Source organism: Alosa alosa, chromosome 14 (assembly GCF_017589495.1).
Source record: "Alosa alosa isolate M-15738 ecotype Scorff River chromosome 14, AALO_Geno_1.1, whole genome shotgun sequence".
Taxonomy (NCBI): Eukaryota; Metazoa; Chordata; class Actinopteri; order Clupeiformes; family Clupeidae; genus Alosa; species Alosa alosa.
Genome location: NC_063202.1, coordinates 11957582 through 11977207, shown reverse-complemented (window position 1 = coordinate 11977207; position 19626 = coordinate 11957582). Strand labels below are relative to the sequence as shown.

Genomic DNA, 19626 nt, shown 5'->3' with positions numbered 1-19626 from the left:
CTGAGATGTGTGTTGCTGTTCTAGTGCTGAAATTCTGCAATTTCCCAAATACATACTATAAATACAAAGTGGGGTGTCCTTGGAAAGAGGAGAGAGTGTCGTTTCAGAATATGTTGAAAGATCCAATGCAAAATGACATATAGGCCGTAGGACATACATTTACTGTAGAAAAAAGTCAAAATCTGCCACCAACTACATAACCCTAACCCCCCCAGTGCAAAATGAACAAAATGATTTAATAGAAAACATAACACAACATGTAGCAAAAGATTAAGCACAGAAAATAAAGAAAACACTACATAATCTGGCAACCACTACATAACCCCCCAAAACTCACAAGGGGTACACTTAAGAGTGACGTATGGTAAGTCTGCATGGCCTGGCATTTTCTGAATCTTACGCTTCTTTACGAGAAGATATTTCACGTACATACCCTAGACAGTATGTCAGTAAGCCTGGCTTGACTTACAACTTGAAATGTGACTTGTAATGTGACTTGATGTTAACTTGAAATGTGACTTGATGTTAACTTGAAATGAGGAATAGTGAGATTAATTAGGGTTCTGCAGCTGAAAAGAAGCTTTTGAGAGGTTGACACTTAGAAACTCCTCCCATTTGAGTGGGTTATTGACATCTACACGTCCAAGTAGCCAGTAATGGTGACATGTAACATTAGTTTCAGAAAGCATAATTAAAGTAGTACACATCACTCATTGAGTTTTAAGAACTATCATTTAGCCACTTCCTCATTGCAGAACAACTTACTTTAATCAATCAATCCAGACTTTTACTCAAACAGAAACATAGTGGCTCAATAGCATCAGAACTCATGCAGAAATACTCAGAATAATACTCTAATACCTTAGCATCAACACTCATGCAGAAATACTCTTAATAATACTGTAATACTCTAGCATGAACACTCATGCAGAAATACTCATTACAGTAATACACTTACTCTTAGGAAACAGGCATCACAATCCGACAAAGACAGAAAGCAGACACAGAACTCAAATACACACAACAATTAAATTGATAACCAATGATAGAGTAGATAATCAGTAAAAACATATGCTGTGCATGTATGAGATGTACATTTGTAGAATTCATTCTTGAATGCCTGGAGGGTGATTATCCTCATCAATATTCTCATATCTCTCTGTTAGCAAGTAGAGGACCCATATACCCTGGAAATCCAGAGTGAGTTCTCGCGAGAGCACAATTTGAATTGTGCCCGCTAGATACTCTGGCCACGAGCAATGATCCAAATTTCTTCTATCTCTCGAGCGAGAGGGACCAATCAAATCGGTGTAGGCGGGACAAAGGCGAGCTACACTGATGACTGACACTGATGAATTGTTGTGATTGGTCGTAGCGTTATCCAACTGCGTGCAGTGAGAGTTTCAAATGCATGCTTGGTGCCGCCCCTCGAATTGGGCCATTTTCATTACTCGTGGCCAGACCCTTAATCTGAAAGATTCCAGGGTCTGGTTTACCAGGCTAGGACCCATAGGCTTTTCTTAATGCTTTTAACCCTTAAAGGAGTACCGTCACGGAATGTTGAGAAATGAACTTTCTAAAGAATATCTGGGTTCATTGAATTCAACATAGAATTTTACAACCTTCAATTGTTGCGGAACTTAGAACGTTCAAAAACCTACACCTTTAATTTAGTAAAGGGTAAATAGACTGCTTTTACAGCACTCTCTGTTCCTCCGAGCACTCAAAGCGATTTGCAGAGTAACATCTCATATTCATCCATTCACACACACACACACACTTATACACCGATGGCGGAGGCGGGTTCAGTGACTTGCTCAAAGACTCTTCAACAGGATCAGGAGGAGTTGGGCTCGAACCAGCATCCCTTCGGTTACTGGATGGTCTCCGCCGCCTCAGAGAGAATTACTGCAATGATTAAGTGTCTCCCCTCAAGGCAGCTTCATTTTGAGAGAATGACAGAGAGCTCAGCTCCTGTTAAAAAAGAAAAAAACGAAAAGTCTTAAACTTTCTGGTTTATCAGGTCTGAACAGTTTTAAAAATGTACACTTATCAGAAGTTACATTTATACCTGTGAAGCACTTAGATGTTTGAACTTTTTCTTCATTCTGCTAAAAGGAATATGGTAAACGAGAGAAGTAAATAAAGCCAAATAAGACCTGTACTTAACAGTAACTTCTAACAAATTTCATTATATCACAGAAAATGCAAATTTACCTCATCATTCTCCAACCTTCAAAATCACAGAGTGGAAAAACATAAAAGCAGAAAATACAAAAACTGACATCAGTATAAGACTCCAGATCAGAGTGAAAGCTATTTCATTTTGAATTATATTTCAGCTCCTGACCGCAAAACACAAAACAACAGCAAATGCATTGCAATTTGACCAGAATTTTTACCACACATGAGTTTTGAACATTAATCAAGGTGCTTTTCAAGATTGAGTATTTTGTGGCACTGACACATGTAGTTATTTCACTTACAGACTTCGCAAACAGCCACCAAGATGCATTCAAGTGGCAGCACAATCATTCTGAGATCATTCACCGGACGCTCTCCATGTCCTGTGGTTTAAAAAATTGTGCATCATTTTAAGGAGAATGAAAGCATTTTTACAGCTGTAAGAATTATATGGGTAAGAAGAATTACTTGCTTGTACTTACTTGCTGTCTGGTATAATACAGTTATCAGAGTAATCGCATTCACTGCAGTTAGACCAGTTCCAAAACCATGTTGAAGACTGTAGAGTATTGCTACAACACGAAATCAAACAAATCATTCAACTACCATAAACAAATTTTTATTAGCCTATTCCTGATCAATATCTTTCTCTGGAAAGTATGACTGCACACTTGATGTTCCTGGCACACATAGGCAAGCACTCCATATTGAACTTCATGTAGAAACACAAAACTACTGAAATGATGAAGTACTTACGGTGCTTATTAGCTCTGTCATTACAATGTGCAGTGGCGCTTTTTGGGGGGTGAAGCAGTAAGAGTGCTGCCAACATGTGAAGATATACTGTAACGAAGATGCATCCTGACCTTTCTGCAGATTCATTAGAAGAAACTGGTTACATGTATCTTTTCATGTAAAAATAGTTGTGTTAAAAGTATAGAATAGGCTAGAGTAGGTGGAACCATATCAAGAAAGACTATCTCTTCACTACTAACTGTTCCATGTGGTAGTTTGTCTGATTCTGTACATGATGTAGGGCTACTGAAGCATGGGTCTTACTTCCATGGATTCCATTATGTTGGCTGACAAAGTAAATGCATATGAAAGCATATGTGGTCATAAGAATTGCAGCAATGGTGAAAGAAATCCTATCTGAAAAGAAGATACAATTTGTCACAAAATATGATTATACAGCTCTGGAAAAAAAATAAGACCACTACACAGTTGATGTCAATTTGCTGTGGTTTCTTAATTCTCTTAAAAAAAAACATGTATTTATTTATTTTTATTTTTTATATTTTATTTATTTTTTTTATTTATTTTTATTTGGGGGCTGCCTTTAATCTGACAGGAGAGAGTGAGTGACAGGAAGCAGGTGGGAGAGAGAGATGGGATGGGATGGGATCGGGATGGGATCCCCTAAACTGTGTGCTGCTCCAGACTGCACAAAACCTGTACGATCACCATAACAACCAATCCATGGGGGAAACAGCGATTTTTGAAATTTGGTAGGTGTACACTTGTTCACGTTATTAAGTTTTATATGGCTTAGGCTACTCAATAAAATGGCCGCCAACGAATTCAGCAGCCAATTTTGATCATATTCAGAATAGGCCTATGCTGCTTATAGAGACACCTGGTTAGTTATTAATATGCTTGTATACAATGTAAATATTTGTATCCAAGTTACCAACAATAGAAATCTACGTCGCTGGCTGGTAAGTTGTAGTCTATAGTCTTCATGGAACAGCATCCCTGTTTCTTTCAGAGTAGCCTACTCCAGCTAGCATAAACAGATTTCTCAAAACCAGAATAAGGGCTTATCTCGGGTTTTGAAATCAAGATATGATGTTTACATGCACAAACACAAAATCGGGGTCCCGATCACAACCGAGAAGTGCAAGGGCAAGTAAACACAGTCATAGAGCCTTGAGTTTATTTTAGGTCTTTTTCAATTGGATTTTCGTTTAACAAAAACAACAAAAAGTCAAATCAATTAATTAAAATCAATCAAATTAATTCAAATCAAATCAATTCACCTATCATCCAGCTAATATTCCGCAAAACTATTACAATTCTTAGTGAAAGTGTTAAAATGACCCTACTTACATCCACGCGTTCTCATTTTCTGAGAAAAAGGTTTCTTACAGCAATAAACCACAGAAATCATTGCTACCCAGGCAGCAAAAAACGCCACAGCCTCCAAGAGAAGGACCCATCCTTAAAGAGATGACATATTGATACAACAGACACATACTATCACACAACTTTGAGTAACAACAAAATCCTTTTGTGGAACTCTATGCTGTATACTTACCAAGTTTTGCATCAGTGTTGATGTAATGGAATACGTAAGCTATGACATTAGAAACAACCGATGTCAACAGCAAAGCTGATTCCAAACCGCAAACACAACCTAAAACATATTGAGTGGTAAATAAATAAAAAAGCTTATGACACTGAATGAAACATCAAGCTAGCTTATATGAACATACACACAGAGTGGCAATTTGGAAGAGAATACAAAATAGTCTTCATGCTGAGATTGCTCTTGGTTAGCAATCTGTGTATATTGTTCAACAGAAATCAAACATGATATTATTTTTTTGTCTAAAACTTGCATCAGTGCCGTCCAAATTTCCTCATTGTTTTCATTGTTATACTAAAATAGATTATTATTATTATTATTATTATTATTATATATTTTACAGCTCTTATCACTCAACTTTAGCAGGGGTGCCAGTAAATGTGAAGGGCACTGTATGTAACCAACAGCAACACACCGGCAGCAACACACCGGTTCCGACTGATGCTGCTCTATTAACCAATAGAGCAGCATCAGTCGGAACTAAGGAAGGGTGTCGAGATGCTAACTGAACTGAGGAAGGGTGTCGACATACTAACTGATACCGATTTTGCAATGTTGTGGATTTTGGGGGGAATTGATGTTAATGACACAATATGTATCTTTTTTATTCACTTGCCCAATAATCTAGCTACCTGTAAAATATACCATAGCACAACAAACAAAAATCTGCATTAAAGCCCATTGTCTGCAAGAAATTGGTCTAAATCTAACCAAGCATAAAACATTAGCCACAATTTCTTGTAATTTCTTGAACGTAGTAATACTTACAAACATAATTCACTTTTTGGGCACAATATCTCTGAGCAGTGATAGAAAGCATCAGTCCCATATTCACAGCAGACATCATAGCAAGAAGTTCTAGAAAGTAAAAAAATAAAATGGTATAATCTAAATTTTAAATACATATGAGGACATGTTTGAAATGTGACAGAATTTCACAGACAGTAGGCCTACACGTCAGTCTGAATACTTCCATGGTTTAAAAACATGATGTGACAGCATTGCATTGATACCAGTATTTCAAAGCAAGGGCTATTTGGATACAAAAAACACTATGCTGTATGTATACTATAGCTACCTCCACCAAGGATCTGTTACAAATCCAAGATGCTTGGTGGAGTGGTCTACTGAGAGTCATTCTAGTTTTGTTAAAGTGGCTTAAAAAAAAAACACTTGAAAATCATCTTGAAATGCTTGGATTACCAGCATCAGGGTTATTACTCTTATTAGAGCTAACATTAAATGTAAAATTTGAAGAACCATATTTGCTTACTCTCTGGACTTGCTTTATAACCATTCATGAAGAGACCAAATAGTCCACTGTTGCTGAACTCAGCGCAAAGAACTAAAAGGTTATATGGGAACAATTGGTCTGAAAAACAAGAAACATAGGAAAAGCTATTTAACTTTGTTGATAGGCTGTTTATGTTTATGAGATGTCATAAACTAATATTTTGACATAAACATACAATTTGTACAATATTCCAATAAGGATTTCCATACATTGCAATGGCACCATAAGATTTTCTATCTTAAATTCTGTTACATGGGCAGACTTTTTTGGGTGATCCAGTTTGTACTTACTGCTACTCTGATTTCTGTGTTGTCTCACTGATACGACCACCCCTGTTAAAGAAAATGAGAAGAGAAGAGCACTGACGAAACTGATCACATGGATGACACAGAATGGATGAACGAGATATTTGACCTCTCTGACCTTCTCTGATGTTAACATAGAAGGTATGGAACCAGGCCCGGAGTGGGTAATCGGGAGAATTCCCGGTGGGCCGCTTCACTTTTGGGCCGGTCGAGGGAAAAATATTGGCATTTGTCACGTTAATCTATCTTCTCTTAAAGTTGGCTACACATGTTCGCATTCTATGCCTAACACCGCAGCCTCTGCATGGGTTGTTCTCCCCTCCCAAGAAGAGTTAATTGGTTGGGTCCATATAGCCCGTCTTTCCTAAAAGGTTTTCTCAGATACCAGCCGGGCCGGCCCTACCGTAGTGATAAGTGTCAGGGAGGATGGATGGTAGAAAGATGCCATGAGGGACTGAAAAGGCCAGGTAAAAAAGACGAAAAGTATTGGAGGGAATTGCTGCCAAATGTGCCATGCTTCCAATTTTTTTTAAGAGGACAGACATAAGTGGCAACTGGTAAAGAGAGATAGCCATGATTATAACGGCGTAATTGGGCTAATAACCTACTGGACGTTGTAGCGTTGTCAACTTAACATGTAACAAGTAACATATTGTAGCGTCGGCGCAAAAAGACAGTGTTAGCGTTCTCCCGCGAAAGGCATGCTGGGATACGGGGGTGAACATTTGGGGTTTATGTCTTTATATCTCCTAAGTTATAAGTGTAAAGTTAGCGTCTTTATTGTGACAAGTTTCCCTTTTAGTTCTCCCTCGTGTGTGATCCTTTTTGTGTGGGGGGCTGCGTCCTCCCCTGCATGTGTAGTGTGTGTGTCTGTTTGACCTGCCATGTGTGTTTTGTGTTCTGTATCTTGGTGTGTCTTGGTCTTGGTCTAAACCTTTTGATTGGACAACTTTGTGTGTCGCTATCAAATCGTTACAATATTAAATGAATTAAAATATTAGCATTTTGGTATCATCCAATATTATGCAAATATTGATAACAAAACTCAAGCTTGATCTGTGTATGCAGTAGCCTATAGGCCTAAAAACAAAAGTAGCCTGAGCAGCAGATCAGCCAGTCCCCCGCTGAAAATGATGAGCCCGAAATTAACTATGGCTATAGGGACAAGTAGAAAGGATAATAGAGTTAACCGTATGAATTAAAGTTATTTTATGTAAGAAAGAACAGTAGGCTATGACAGCAGTAGGCTACATGATCAACCTATATGGCTTGTTTGCTCAGAAGTGGGTGTAGTAAAGGAGCAAATCACCAAACAACAAGGAGAAGATTTTGCCGGAAGAGGGGCCTGAAGTAGCGTTCGCGGGGAAGACGACGCTGGCCTGGGCGCTGACTCCACGGCGACGCGTGAGCAGAGCCGAGGGAGTGCGGCGAGGAAGAGGTTCCTAGACGATGGACGGTTGGCGGAGCCGCTGAGGGCAGCGAACTCACGACGATGGGGTAGCTTCGACGGAAAGGCCCTCTGAACTCTGAACTTTAAAACTTTTGGGTGCGTGTGAGAGGCACCGCTGCTGTGTGGGCCCGCTCTAGTTGGCCTGTTGGCGGGCGCTTTAAAGAAAGTTCGTTGTGGGGAGTTCGTTAGCACGGCCATCTCGGGGTCGCGGCCTTCGCTGAGGCCGCGAGGGAGTGGAACGGGCCGGGAGCAGAGCAGGACGGCTCTGGGCGAGGAGGCAACACGAGGGAGGGACGCCGAAGATGGTAGCTGCAGCGGGAGAGCTCAGCGTCCGGGTTGCCGCGGAGTCGGTGCCTGTCTGTCTGGTTGGTGAAACGACGGAGCGGAGTGGCGTTGGTGCAGCTTCATCTGACCCCCCTCGAACCCCGGTGCTTGGTACAGTGTCGACGGTTGAAAAGGCCACCTAGGGCCCCGCCAGGAGAGGAGGAGTGCCGTGGTGACCCGCCGCGGAAAGTGCAGCCTGAGGGCGGCTGCTGAGAGGGAGCTGGTGACGAGCGGGGTCGGCCACGTAGCTGCTAGCACGCCCGAACTGGATTGCTAGCAGCGTGGCGCCCCGTTGAGTGAGCTCCTGCGGCGTGTGCACCCCACGTGATTTGGCGGTACTGTCGCACTGGACTGACGGTACCGATCCACTTGCACGACACTTCTTTTTGTCGTGTCGCATTCCACTCTAGTCCTATGGGTGACGTCAAGCGACTTTAACGTGCCTGCAAAGCATCCCGGGAAGGCAGCGCTGCATTTGAAATAATGTAGCGCGACAAAGAAGCTGGCCGAGGCCCATCTTTATGCAAATGATTCCGTTGAACGCGAGGCGACTCTCCAATGAAAGGACGAGGTTGTAGGTCCTTTGTTCTACCACAACGGTGCCTGTGAAACTTTGGTTCCGCTTACAAGACAAATAATGTTTTAACGATCTCTTCCACGACCACCTAGTATTCCATAAAACAAACGAAACTAGGATTTGGATGAATATATTGACTGTTGGTGTTTCTGGTGAGGATTTGAGATTGCATTGAGTAGTTTAAATAAAACAAGATTTCCAAATGGCTTGCATAGTTTGTTTAGGCTATTAATGTGTTGTATACTGTTAAGTACATGCCTAAAATTGTGGTCCATTTGTGGAAAAACACTTAAGATACGTTAAAACGAACAGAGTATGAGCTGGTAACTGACATTTTAAACAAAACGCCCATACACGACTGAACGTGGGGAGGCAGCGCGACATCTATGCGACACGACAAAATGAAGTGTCGTGCAAGTGGATCGGTACCGTGAGTGGCGGGCGACGCGCGCCGACGCTAGCATGAGGCTACCTCGTGGTCGTTGCCGAGGACGCCAATGGCTTGTTGGGGGAGCTATGTAGCGTCGGCGCAAAAAGACAGTGTTAGCGTTCTCCCGCGAAAGGCATGCTGGGATACGGGGGTGAACATTTGGGGTTTATGTCTTTATATCTCCTAAGTTATAAGTGTAAAGTTAGCGTCTTTATTGTGACAAGTTTCCCTTTTAGTTCTCCCTCGTGTGTGATCCTTTTTGTGTGGGGGGCTGCGTCCTCCCCTGCATGTGTAGTGTGTGTGTCTGTTTGACCTGCCATGTGTGTTTTGTGTTCTGTATCTTGGTGTGTCTTGGTCTTGGTCTAAACCTTTTGATTGGACAACTTTGTGTGTCGCTATCAAATCGTTACAATATTAAATGAATTAAAATATTAGCATTTTGGTATCATCCAATATTATGCAAATATTGATAACAAAACTCAAGCTTGATCTGTGTATGCAGTAGCCTATAGGCCTAAAAACAAAAGTAGCCTGAGCAGCAGATCAGCCAGTCCCCCGCTGAAAATGATGAGCCCGAAATTAACTATGGCTATAGGGACAAGTAGAAAGGATAATAGAGTTAACCGTATGAATTAAAGTTATTTTATGTAAGAAAGAACAGTAGGCTATGACAGCAGTAGGCTACATGATCAACCTATATGGCTTGTTTGCTCAGAAGTGGGTGTAGTAAAGGAGCAAATCACCAAACAACAACATGATAGCTGACCCATGCAGAAAAAAACATGTAAACAATAGTTCAATATGCCTCTTAGTGGAATTGTGGGATACATTTCAAATGCTTTATTTCTTCCTTCCTGTTTTTGTTAACTTATCAACCTATCCTTGTGGAATAGTGGAATATTAGCCTATAATAAAAACTGCAGGATAGTAAGGGCTGAAATGTTGCCTTATTTATCCAATTTCCACCACCACTAAAAAAGTGGGCCGGTCTTGGGCCTGAAACTCCCGGGCTGAAAAGTGGCCCCACTCCGGCCCTGTATGGAACTTTGACCCGTCAAAAACATGCTCAGATGCTATTGTACAAGCCCGTTAAAAAAAAAAAACATTTTATCAGTTATAGCACTTCCTCATGCATAGCTGGCATCCACATTCACGCTGATTAGCCGCCTTGCAACCAAAGACCCCTGACAACGGGCTCTAGCAACTTCTCCCTGAAAGGGTAACTCAAAGTGGCGTACAGTGTATGGATGCAGACAGTGGTCATAGGGATGGTGTATGTCAGTCTGTGTTTGCGTCACACTATGGGCCATATGTTAGCGGTATAAGCAAAGTTTTTTTTAATGATGACCTTGTGTGTTTTATGTTTTCTTTTTTATTATGATCTTTATTTTTTCTAATACTTTTTTAAAGTATTCTTTGACTGTTGCCCTTCTATGCTTTTACTTGCTATTACTTTTTTTAAAAATATTTTTTTGGGCTTTTTATGCCTTTGATTTGATAGGACAGTGGAGAAGGACAGGAAGTGAGTGGGAGAGAGAGTCGGGGTGGGATCCGGAAAGGACCACGGGGCGGGAGTCGAACCCAGGTCGCCGGCGTACGGTGCAGGTGCCCCAGCCAGTTGCACCACAGCTGGGGCCTACTTGCTATTACTTTTTGCTTTTGTTCATGTAAAGCACATTGAATGTAGCCTGGGTGCCAGCTGAACTTAGTCCCGCCCACAACATTTGAGGTCGGGAAGTTCGGTCTGGCAATACTCCGTTGTGGAGAAACTATGCTCGCCCCAGACCTGGGCGGACCAATCAAATCGGGCTTTACGATGATGGACAGGTGAGCAACAGCACCTCGTCTATCACATCATTTGAGCACCCATATGGAAATTGCATATTATTTCAATGAGTTTGTATCACTGAAAACTATTATTTCTGAAAACTTTGGCCAAAGTTGAGATGTGGGAAAACTCATGGTTTCACTTTCATCAAACTTTCATCATGTTGTTCCCTTGTTCGTTTGAAATCTCTGATTGACCACCTGTTCGAGGGATTTGCGACAGCCTTTCCCAGCTGTTTATAACATGTTTGTAGCATATCAGTGTTCAACAGAATTATTTTTAAAAATGGAGGGGATATGGACCCTTTCAAGAGAGTTCCATTATCAGCATCATAGTTGGCCCCACAAGACTTACGTTTTAACATTCCATATGTTATCTTAATGCAGAGGAAGTAGATTGGGGCCCAAATAGGACGTTCAAGCATTGTTTTTGTTGTTATTGTTGAAAGGGTCTATAGGCTATCAGTTTTTTCCTACCTTTTCCTTTTCCTACCCGACTATGTATCTCTTAGATTTCGCTAATGAGTGTTGTAGGAGATATTGATGACACAATAACTTTAACAAAAGACCAGAAAACAATGTTAAGGCATTTGTGGAGAAGAAGGATGGTTTGTGCTTTCTTCCTACATCTCATGGTAAGCTATTTCGTTGCTCTGATTGGTTAGGTCTATCCAATTGAGTGCAGAGGCATTCCCCCCCCCCTGTATCGTTTGAAACACGCCCCATAATTACGTCCCAATGGAGCAGTATCAGACTCATATTCTGACTAGAATTTAAGTATGACAACGTCAGGCTACATTGAATGACCTCTGTGTATGAAATACGCTATATAAATAAACTTGACTTGACTTTAAGAGTAAGGAACGTAGCTCAAAATCAAACAGCGTACTTTGACAACAAGTGAGCACATGTCTGCAGAAGGAATCTGCTTGCACGCGAGACCATATATGCAACTCTAGGATTTCACTAAAACTGGCTTTGCTAAAACGTGTGTGTGAGAAGCAGAGTATAGCCTACATGCATCTGTACTCGCCTGGTATTTTGGTAGGTAATAACAAAACAAAGTCTTACACTTAGTTATTTACTTTCACTATTGACTGACAAGGGGTTACAATCGAAACATAGCCTGAAAAAAGCAACACTTATCCCAATAATATTCAAATGACAGAATAAAAATCCTAAGGATATTCATTATGCAGACGAGTCGTTACCTGGGACTCGTTGCTAAGGTCTCACCAATTGTTACATTTCGTAACAGTACCTTCAAAATACCTGTGGATTACATGCGCCTTTCCATTTAGCCTTGGTTTTTCTTGGTCAGTGGCAGCAGAATTTTTAGTGGCGTTACATGAACATGCACCTAACCACACCTATTATTTTCATTTACAAGCTTGTGCTTGAAGTTCATTTGACAACTTATCAACTCGTGTGCTTGGCGGAATAATGATCACTTGCATCACGTCCGGCGCCACGATGCGCTGGATGTAAGTTAGGACCCTATGTCTGTGTTCAGATTCACATGTTCTTCAGTGGTCATTTCAAAGCCTGAGATTTGCATATGAAGGAGGAAACAACAGGTTTCTGGGTCATGGTAGCTTTGTGCCCATGCACCATTGGTAGTGACCATGGGTAACAAGATACCAGTCATAACTGTAGCTATGATTAGCTGTGTGACATGAATGTAGTCGAAAGTCCACCAGTGCCCCCAAGACTACTTCTGTGATGTGATGTGGGAGTTGAAGTCAGAGTTGTGCATTTTTGTGCTTTGTATTTTTTTTTTACCTAGATTGAGAATGATACCACAGAAGATAATGGCGACAGCCAAGAACAGGCAAATTTCTGCAACTCCAAGTACAAATGCTTTCTTCGACAGATGATGAGATTGGTCCTCAACCAAAGCTATCTGTATAAAAGCAACTGAACAACAGATGGAAAACTGAATATGTTTCAGTCTTACTCAGGGGAGCTTATTTTAATGGTTGCCAAAATAGGATGCATAAAATAACAATAAATATCAATTGAATACCAGTGCATTCTGTAACAAAATGATGAGGACTAAATGGCCATTGACATCCAACATTTCAATTATAATTATTTCAATTATGTAGTTGAAGAAGAAGTTGAATCCATCAAACTGGCTTACCTACAGCTACTACCCCTGTTATTAAGGAGTACTGCACTGGGATAGCAAAGTCCTGGATGACTCTCCAGGTACTGCATTGTTCTGTAACAAAAACACTGGTTACATATGTAACTGTGGTTCTACAGCTGGTGCAAGCCAGATGGTGCTGTTTAGACTGTGTGAAACCCCTTGTGGATAGCCACTTCTCTGCCAGGAACTTATGGTGCGTTCATGCGCATGGGAAAAAAACCTTTTTCCCAATTGCAACATCATCGTTCACGTCACCTCATGTGGGAATAATTGGTGGGGAAACTGGGGGAAGAATTTGCTAACAGAGTTGCCCAGTTGTGGGCTTGTCATCGTTGGTTGTCACGTTGTAGTTCATTTGTAGTCCATGTGGACTTGCATGTCCAACAGTTTCCTTCTTTCACTAGCATCTTACACCATATTGTTAAGCAAATACAGTTGTTTATTGAACCCTTGTAAGGTGTTTGGGTCTGTGGGACCCGTTTTCAATGTTTGCTAAAAAAAAAAAAATTATACCTTAAAAAAATAAATCATTTCCAATGACTGCACACGGACGTGGGGGCGTCAGTTAAATTGTGCCTTTACGCCTAGCGTCTAGCACCGCTTGGAAACTGAGTTTGCACGGTTTCACATCTGATTTTTGTGTAATGAGATATCTTGGTGTACTTGTGAGTAATTAAACAGAGAAGAATGGATGTGAATTTGGACGCACTTTGTGTCCGTCGGCCCCATATAGTTAAAGGATAATTCCGGTATTTAGCACTTTGAATACCTTTTCTGGTTTATTAATTTAAAGGTACCCTTTCTGACTCGTTTTTAATCGCCTTTGACTGGCTGGCTATGGGCATGCACAAACATGTCCTTAAAACAACCCTTAACATTCATTTTAAAACTGTGCAACCATATAAAACAGCAACTGAGCAGTGCTGACTATGTGTGGAAGACCACCTTTTGTCGTTGCGTCGGGAAAGGGTTAAACTTATTGTGCTTTGATGCACCAGAGGCTGGGTGCTAGCACTTGCTCTGTAATGGCATGTTTAGCCAAAGTAACAATGCTGGGGTGTAGGTATATGCACTTTGTTGCACCGTTTCTGCAGCACTTAAACTCGCCTGATAAATCCAGTAAACCAGCAATTCCGTATGAATTTTAAGTCATTTCAGTATCAAAGTGAGCTCGAGTGTGGTTGCAAGCTGTTGTTGAGAGGGTTTCACACAGTTTCAACTGCACTATCTGGAAGTCTGAGGACAAGGAAGTAGAACTAGCAAAGTACAGTACATCTCAATTAATCAATCAGTTATACTGATTAGAATTAACAAGCTGTCAAATATTGAATACCTGGAAAATGGCTGAACTTCACAAGTAGGAGAAAGCGTGTAATGTTAACAATCACACAAGTGGCTGACTCATCAACAGATCCTATTAAGGCAAAACAAAAGCATAAAAAGGTTGAGAATCTCATGTAATTGTTGTCACACAGTTTAGGAGGGTAAACAATTCTCTTTACAGCTACATGCCGTTTCTCGTACAACCCCATTTCCAAAAAGTGTAATGCTGAAGAAGATGCAAGGATCATTTCACAACTAATTAGGCTATGATTGGGCATAAAAAGAGCATCTAGGATTTGGAGCCTTTCAGAAGTAAAGATGTGGTGGAGGTATTCATCACTCTGTTGCATTATTTGTCCACACAGATTTTTACAATCATCTATAGGACATAATGTCATTAAATATTCAGAGAACCCAGAGAAATCTTTGTAAACAAGGGAGAGGGTCTGAAAAACAATATTGCATGGGTGCTATCTTGATGGCACTGCTTTAAAAACAGACCTGTTTCTGTAAAGAAAGTCATTGTAAGGGCTCTGGAAAAGTTCCAATAAACATGGTCTATGAAATACGTTTGATGCTCCATCCACATATGCTGGTTAAAACACTACCATGCAAAGAGGTAATCATATTTAGACATGATCCAGAAATGTTGTTGTCTTATCTGGGGGCAAGCTCTTTTAAGATGGACCAAGGCAAAGTGGAAAACTGTCCTGTGGTTACACAAATCAAAATCTGCAAGTCTTTTTTCCCATTTCCACTATTCGTGTCTAAATTATGTGTCTAAATTTGAAATACTCTCATGATCAGTTATAAGTTTCACAAGATTTCTGGGGCAAATAAAGGTGAAAAGTTAGGATAACACTATTTAAAAATTTAGTTTGTTTTTTGGTAAATTGAAAACCGATTTGTTGTTTGTTCATTTTGTCTTTAGGTTCGAAATATTTTATGATACACAAAGATTTACAGCAGGCAGTTAGTATTAATTAGAAATAAATCAACCAGTCAGCAAATTAACTTACCGTCACTTGCACCCCAGAGAGTAAAGGCAATGGATATAATAACGTTTTGAGAAATAACCACAAATGGTAAGTTCTTCGTTTTTTCCTTATTTCCTATAAAAAAGGAATTAAAGACACATTATATACATAAAAAAACACTATAGCAATTCAAAGGTACACCCCCTCTTTTTGTTAAAAAGTTCTGTGAGCTCAATAAGCTCATAGCCTTGTCTGATGAAGAGCCGTGGTGCTCAACACGTCAAAGCAAATAATAATGGAAAAAAAAAACAGTTTTGAATTTGGTGTGTGGATCCTCTCATCTCTAATGTGCTTTAGATCCTGCAGCCATCTAGATGCTTTTGGGATGTGTGTGGCCTCTCACTGTCTCTCATTAAACTCTCTACCAAATCAGTAATGCAGCAACACACGCCTGTCTTGTAAACAAATGTTTTAAATGCAGTTGTTTACTCATTTTCACAGAAAATATCTACATTGTTTAACGCTGACGCCATCATCACAGCCACTGGCAGTGTTCAACAACATAACTGTACTCCTTAGTCTGTCATCATATAAGCTCCATCCCATACCGTATAAGCGATTGTGATTGGTTCCTGGGCTTTTGGTGATTCGGAAATGGACTTGAATTTGGAGCAATGCCAAGCGGATCTGCAGAGCAAATTCATGTGCTTACAGATTCATCTGGATTCCCTATCTGGCTTTTCCCTGAACCACTGTTCATTGCTTTCACTTCCAGCCTTCTTGTTTTAGCCATGATAAAGTTGCTGAGCCATCATGTAAACATGTACACTCTGCGGTGTGGGCTGTAATTGCGCTTATTTCACATTAGAAAATAAAATTGAATGAAAAAAAAAACACAATTTATTCACCCCATTTGTGTTTTTAAAGAGACCATACAGTTTCCCTCCAAGAGCTATACCAGAGACTTTCTGATGAGGATATACAGCACTCAAAAAATCCTCCATAGAAATGCATGGGCTTAGTTTGTAACGCCAATATGGCAGTTGTGATATCCCACCCCTTCCGCGGCAAAACGTCGACATGTGAATACATTGAGCCAATCTTGTGCTGTGTTGTGAATACATTGAGCCAATAATGTGGTGTGTTGTGAAGACATCGTGCCAATCATGTGTTGTGATCTCGCTGCTGGAGCAAGATTGCAGTAGATTGGTGTCGTGAAGCCTTGCGCACGCGCATTTCTGCCGAGATGGATGCCCGATGAGTGCCCTAAAAGCGTTGCCATATGGTCGCCGAGTGGAGGGACTTGCATAGAAGGACTTTGGCTATACCAACAGGGCATTGAATGGAAAGTGGAGTAGTCCCATTAAAAATAAAATTCTGGCAGCACTTTGGCCCAGTGCACCACCAGAGCGACCGGTCTAATTAACTCAAATCATTTTCCATATCACCCACCTGAGAAAGGCCTTTCCCACACATAACTGCTGAGGGATTTTACTGTAAGCACTATATGTCCAACTTCAATTATGATTACATAATAAAATCACAATCAGATTTAATGAATGTAATCATTATGAATATTAAATAATTGTAGAAAAACAAAAGTAAAAAGTTACCTCTATTTTTGTAGTGCAGAGCAGAGGAGGCAAGAGAAAGCACCAGGGACAAAGAACACAGTGCCAACACCAGTGTTTGCATAGACGAAAAACCTGTAGTGGCAGAATTTTCAAATAATACAGCACTCAAGATTCAGTGACACCCAAGGATTTCTCTGCAACACATAATGTTGTTCTTAATTGTGTTTGTCCATCTTACCCAGTCCCAGAAGCATAACGGTTGTGTTGCCCGACAGATGACCATTGTGGACTACACAGATGTACTCCCCTTTGTCTTCGGCTCTGACATCCTTCAGTCGCAAAGAGAAGTCGCTTTTGGGGCTTTCTTTGGCAAACTCAGCTCTGCCTCGGTACCTGTCAGGTGATGAGTCTGGCTGGACTTCACCGCCTAGGTAAAGAAGCACTAAGATCTGATCGTCTTTCCTCTTCCAGGTGACCTCCTCCACACTTTGGTTTAAGAAACTGGAATCCACAGAGCAGTTCAGAACCACCTCGTCTCCCACATAGGCAGAGACAGCATGGCCCGTCCCCGTCACCACCAGGGATTCTGAAGCTACACACAAATCACACTAAGTCAGAAAGAGCATGAGCAAGTGAGTCGTTGGGTTTCCCTACACTTTCTCCTAAATGCACATTTGACAGAGGCCTCAGCTCATGAGATAGATACTGTGAGAATGAAAATATATGTCAACTCTACAACAACACATTACATTTATATAGCGCTTTTCTCGATACTCAAAGCGTATCACATGGATGGGGGGACCTCACTAGTAACCACCACCAATGTGTAGCACCCACCTGGGTGATGCACGGCAGCCATTATGCGCCAGAACGCTCACCACACACCAGCTTGAGGTGGAGAGTGAGGGAGTGAATGAGCCAATTACAGTGGAGGATGATTAGGGGGCCAGATTGAATGAGTCAGGTTGGGAATTTAAACTCTAATGCATATGTATATACATTACATATTTGGATGTGATAATCATGTATTGAGCAGCAGGCCATTATATGATATCTTTATGTGCTGATATAAGGCCAAGAAGGAACGTTAGGGGCAAGCAGAGGAGAGCATGGAGTAAGATGAATGTTTGGAGGAAGAGGAAGTGGTAGTGGCAGTTGGAAAAGAGGCCCCTCGCTGACGTGCTGATTGTCACCTGCACTTCCACTAATGCAGGACCATTCTATTTTGACGTTATCCAATTTTTCTGTCCAATGTTACACAAACACAAAATCAGGAAAACAACTCCAAAATCTAAATCATGGATTTATTTGACAAACAAAAAACACACTTTCTAAACATTGTTTATTTCTTAGTTATTACTTGGTTGTTATGAGCTGTGTTGTGTTGTTACCTGCTTACTACCCTCCTACTACTGATCTACTGACAAGTGCAAACAAATGTGTAATTTTACATTTTTCATTTTTGTAATTGAAAATGTATCTGACAAGCATTTCACGGACCACTGTTGACATTCCTTTATCCCTCTTAGGTTTAGATTGTGGTAATATTAGACCATTATGCAAATTGTGTAAGCTTAACTAATTTGTTGTCTGACAAGCTTTCCTTCTTGCAAAACATTCTCTCACCTTTAGTTTCAAATGGGAAGCAAAACACAATGACACAGGCAAGTATGCCAGTTGAAAAATGATGTTCCATTTCTGTATAAAGGACACACAAAAGAAAGTCACATTAACCATACTGCTTCCACAAATATTGTTTCTTATAGTCATGGTTGAAGTTATTGGTACAGCTGTACTTTGGTACAGCAAGGGAAGTCTTTTTTACAGTCTATGGTGGCAGCCTACTCAGCAGCTCCGTGTCTTAGTGTTTGTTTCTACGTCTTTTGTCTACTTTTTACTTCGCAACTTTTATCTATCTAAAAAAAAGAACTCCGTTTCAACTTCCTGGTTTAACGTGGGGAAGCCGAGGGAATGTTCCACTAGGTTGAAATAGAGGGGTTTCGCGGGTGATTGGTGGTGGGAACCATTATTGCAGGGGTGTTTTTGTGTTTATCACTAATATGGGTTTTTCTCTTTACAAATGTGATTTTGGTGGGGGAAACATTCTGTATGTATTTCTATATTTGCTGTTTGCTTGTTTGGTTTATTATTTGGTTATTATTGTGTGATTATTTGGTTAATTGATTTTTGTTAGCAATGGGGCAATCTAGTGGGAGGGGCTACAGCTAGCCTAAGGCTGTATTAGGCCCTATGGCCTCAGTTGCAGAGTGTCTGTGCAGAGAGAGAGAGAGAACTGTTTACTAGAATTGGGGACTGGTAAAGTGTGCAGGGTCTTTTGAGACATAGCCTGGCAACTTGATGCCTATTTATTTTCTTTTTGAACAGTTTTTGTTTTGCGTTTTTCCTCATCTTGACACTGTGTGAATATTTGCACGCATTAGAAAAAATATTTTTGAAAAAATAAACAAAAGACTTTTTGGAAACTGGCATCTTCCCTGACTCCGCCATCGGTTATCCTGCCACACACACAGTGAGGTGAAGCACACACTTATCCCGACGCAGTGAGCTGCCTGCAACAACAGCGGCACTCGGGGAGCAGTGAGGGGTTAGGTGCCTTGCTCAAGGGCACTTCAGCCGTTCCTACTGGTCGGAGTTTGAACTGGCAACCCTCCGGCTACAAGTCCGAACCAGTAGGCCACGGCTGCCCCACTAATGGCCCAGACAAAGATTAGCTGGTACCCCTAAAAATATGATATATTACTGGATTATAGTGATGTTTAATACTTAACTGTTTCATCTTAATTAATATTCACCTTAATATTACAGCTGTATTTGAACTTA

The 19626-nt window shown here is 40.8% G+C and overlaps 1 protein-coding gene across 1 annotated transcript; it reads right to left on the bottom strand.

Annotated features, from left to right (window-relative positions):
* Nucleotides 1–1419: 1419 nt before the first annotated feature.
* Nucleotides 1420–18834, bottom strand: LOC125307453. Its single transcript, XM_048263460.1, has 19 exons — nucleotides 18412–18834; nucleotides 17024–17377; nucleotides 16825–16917; nucleotides 15254–15346; nucleotides 14245–14325; nucleotides 12903–12983; nucleotides 12542–12676; nucleotides 6137–6178; nucleotides 5826–5924; nucleotides 5321–5410; nucleotides 4502–4600; nucleotides 4294–4404; nucleotides 3244–3336; nucleotides 2941–3054; nucleotides 2667–2756; nucleotides 2487–2567; nucleotides 2218–2233; nucleotides 2072–2111; nucleotides 1420–1974 (listed from the first exon to the last, which is right to left on the bottom strand). Exons 1-19 carry the CDS (start codon nucleotides 18479–18481, stop codon nucleotides 1918–1920), a joined length of 1839 nt encoding a protein of 612 aa, XP_048119417.1. The 5' UTR covers nucleotides 18482–18834; the 3' UTR covers nucleotides 1420–1917.
* Nucleotides 18835–19626: the final 792 nt, after the last annotated feature.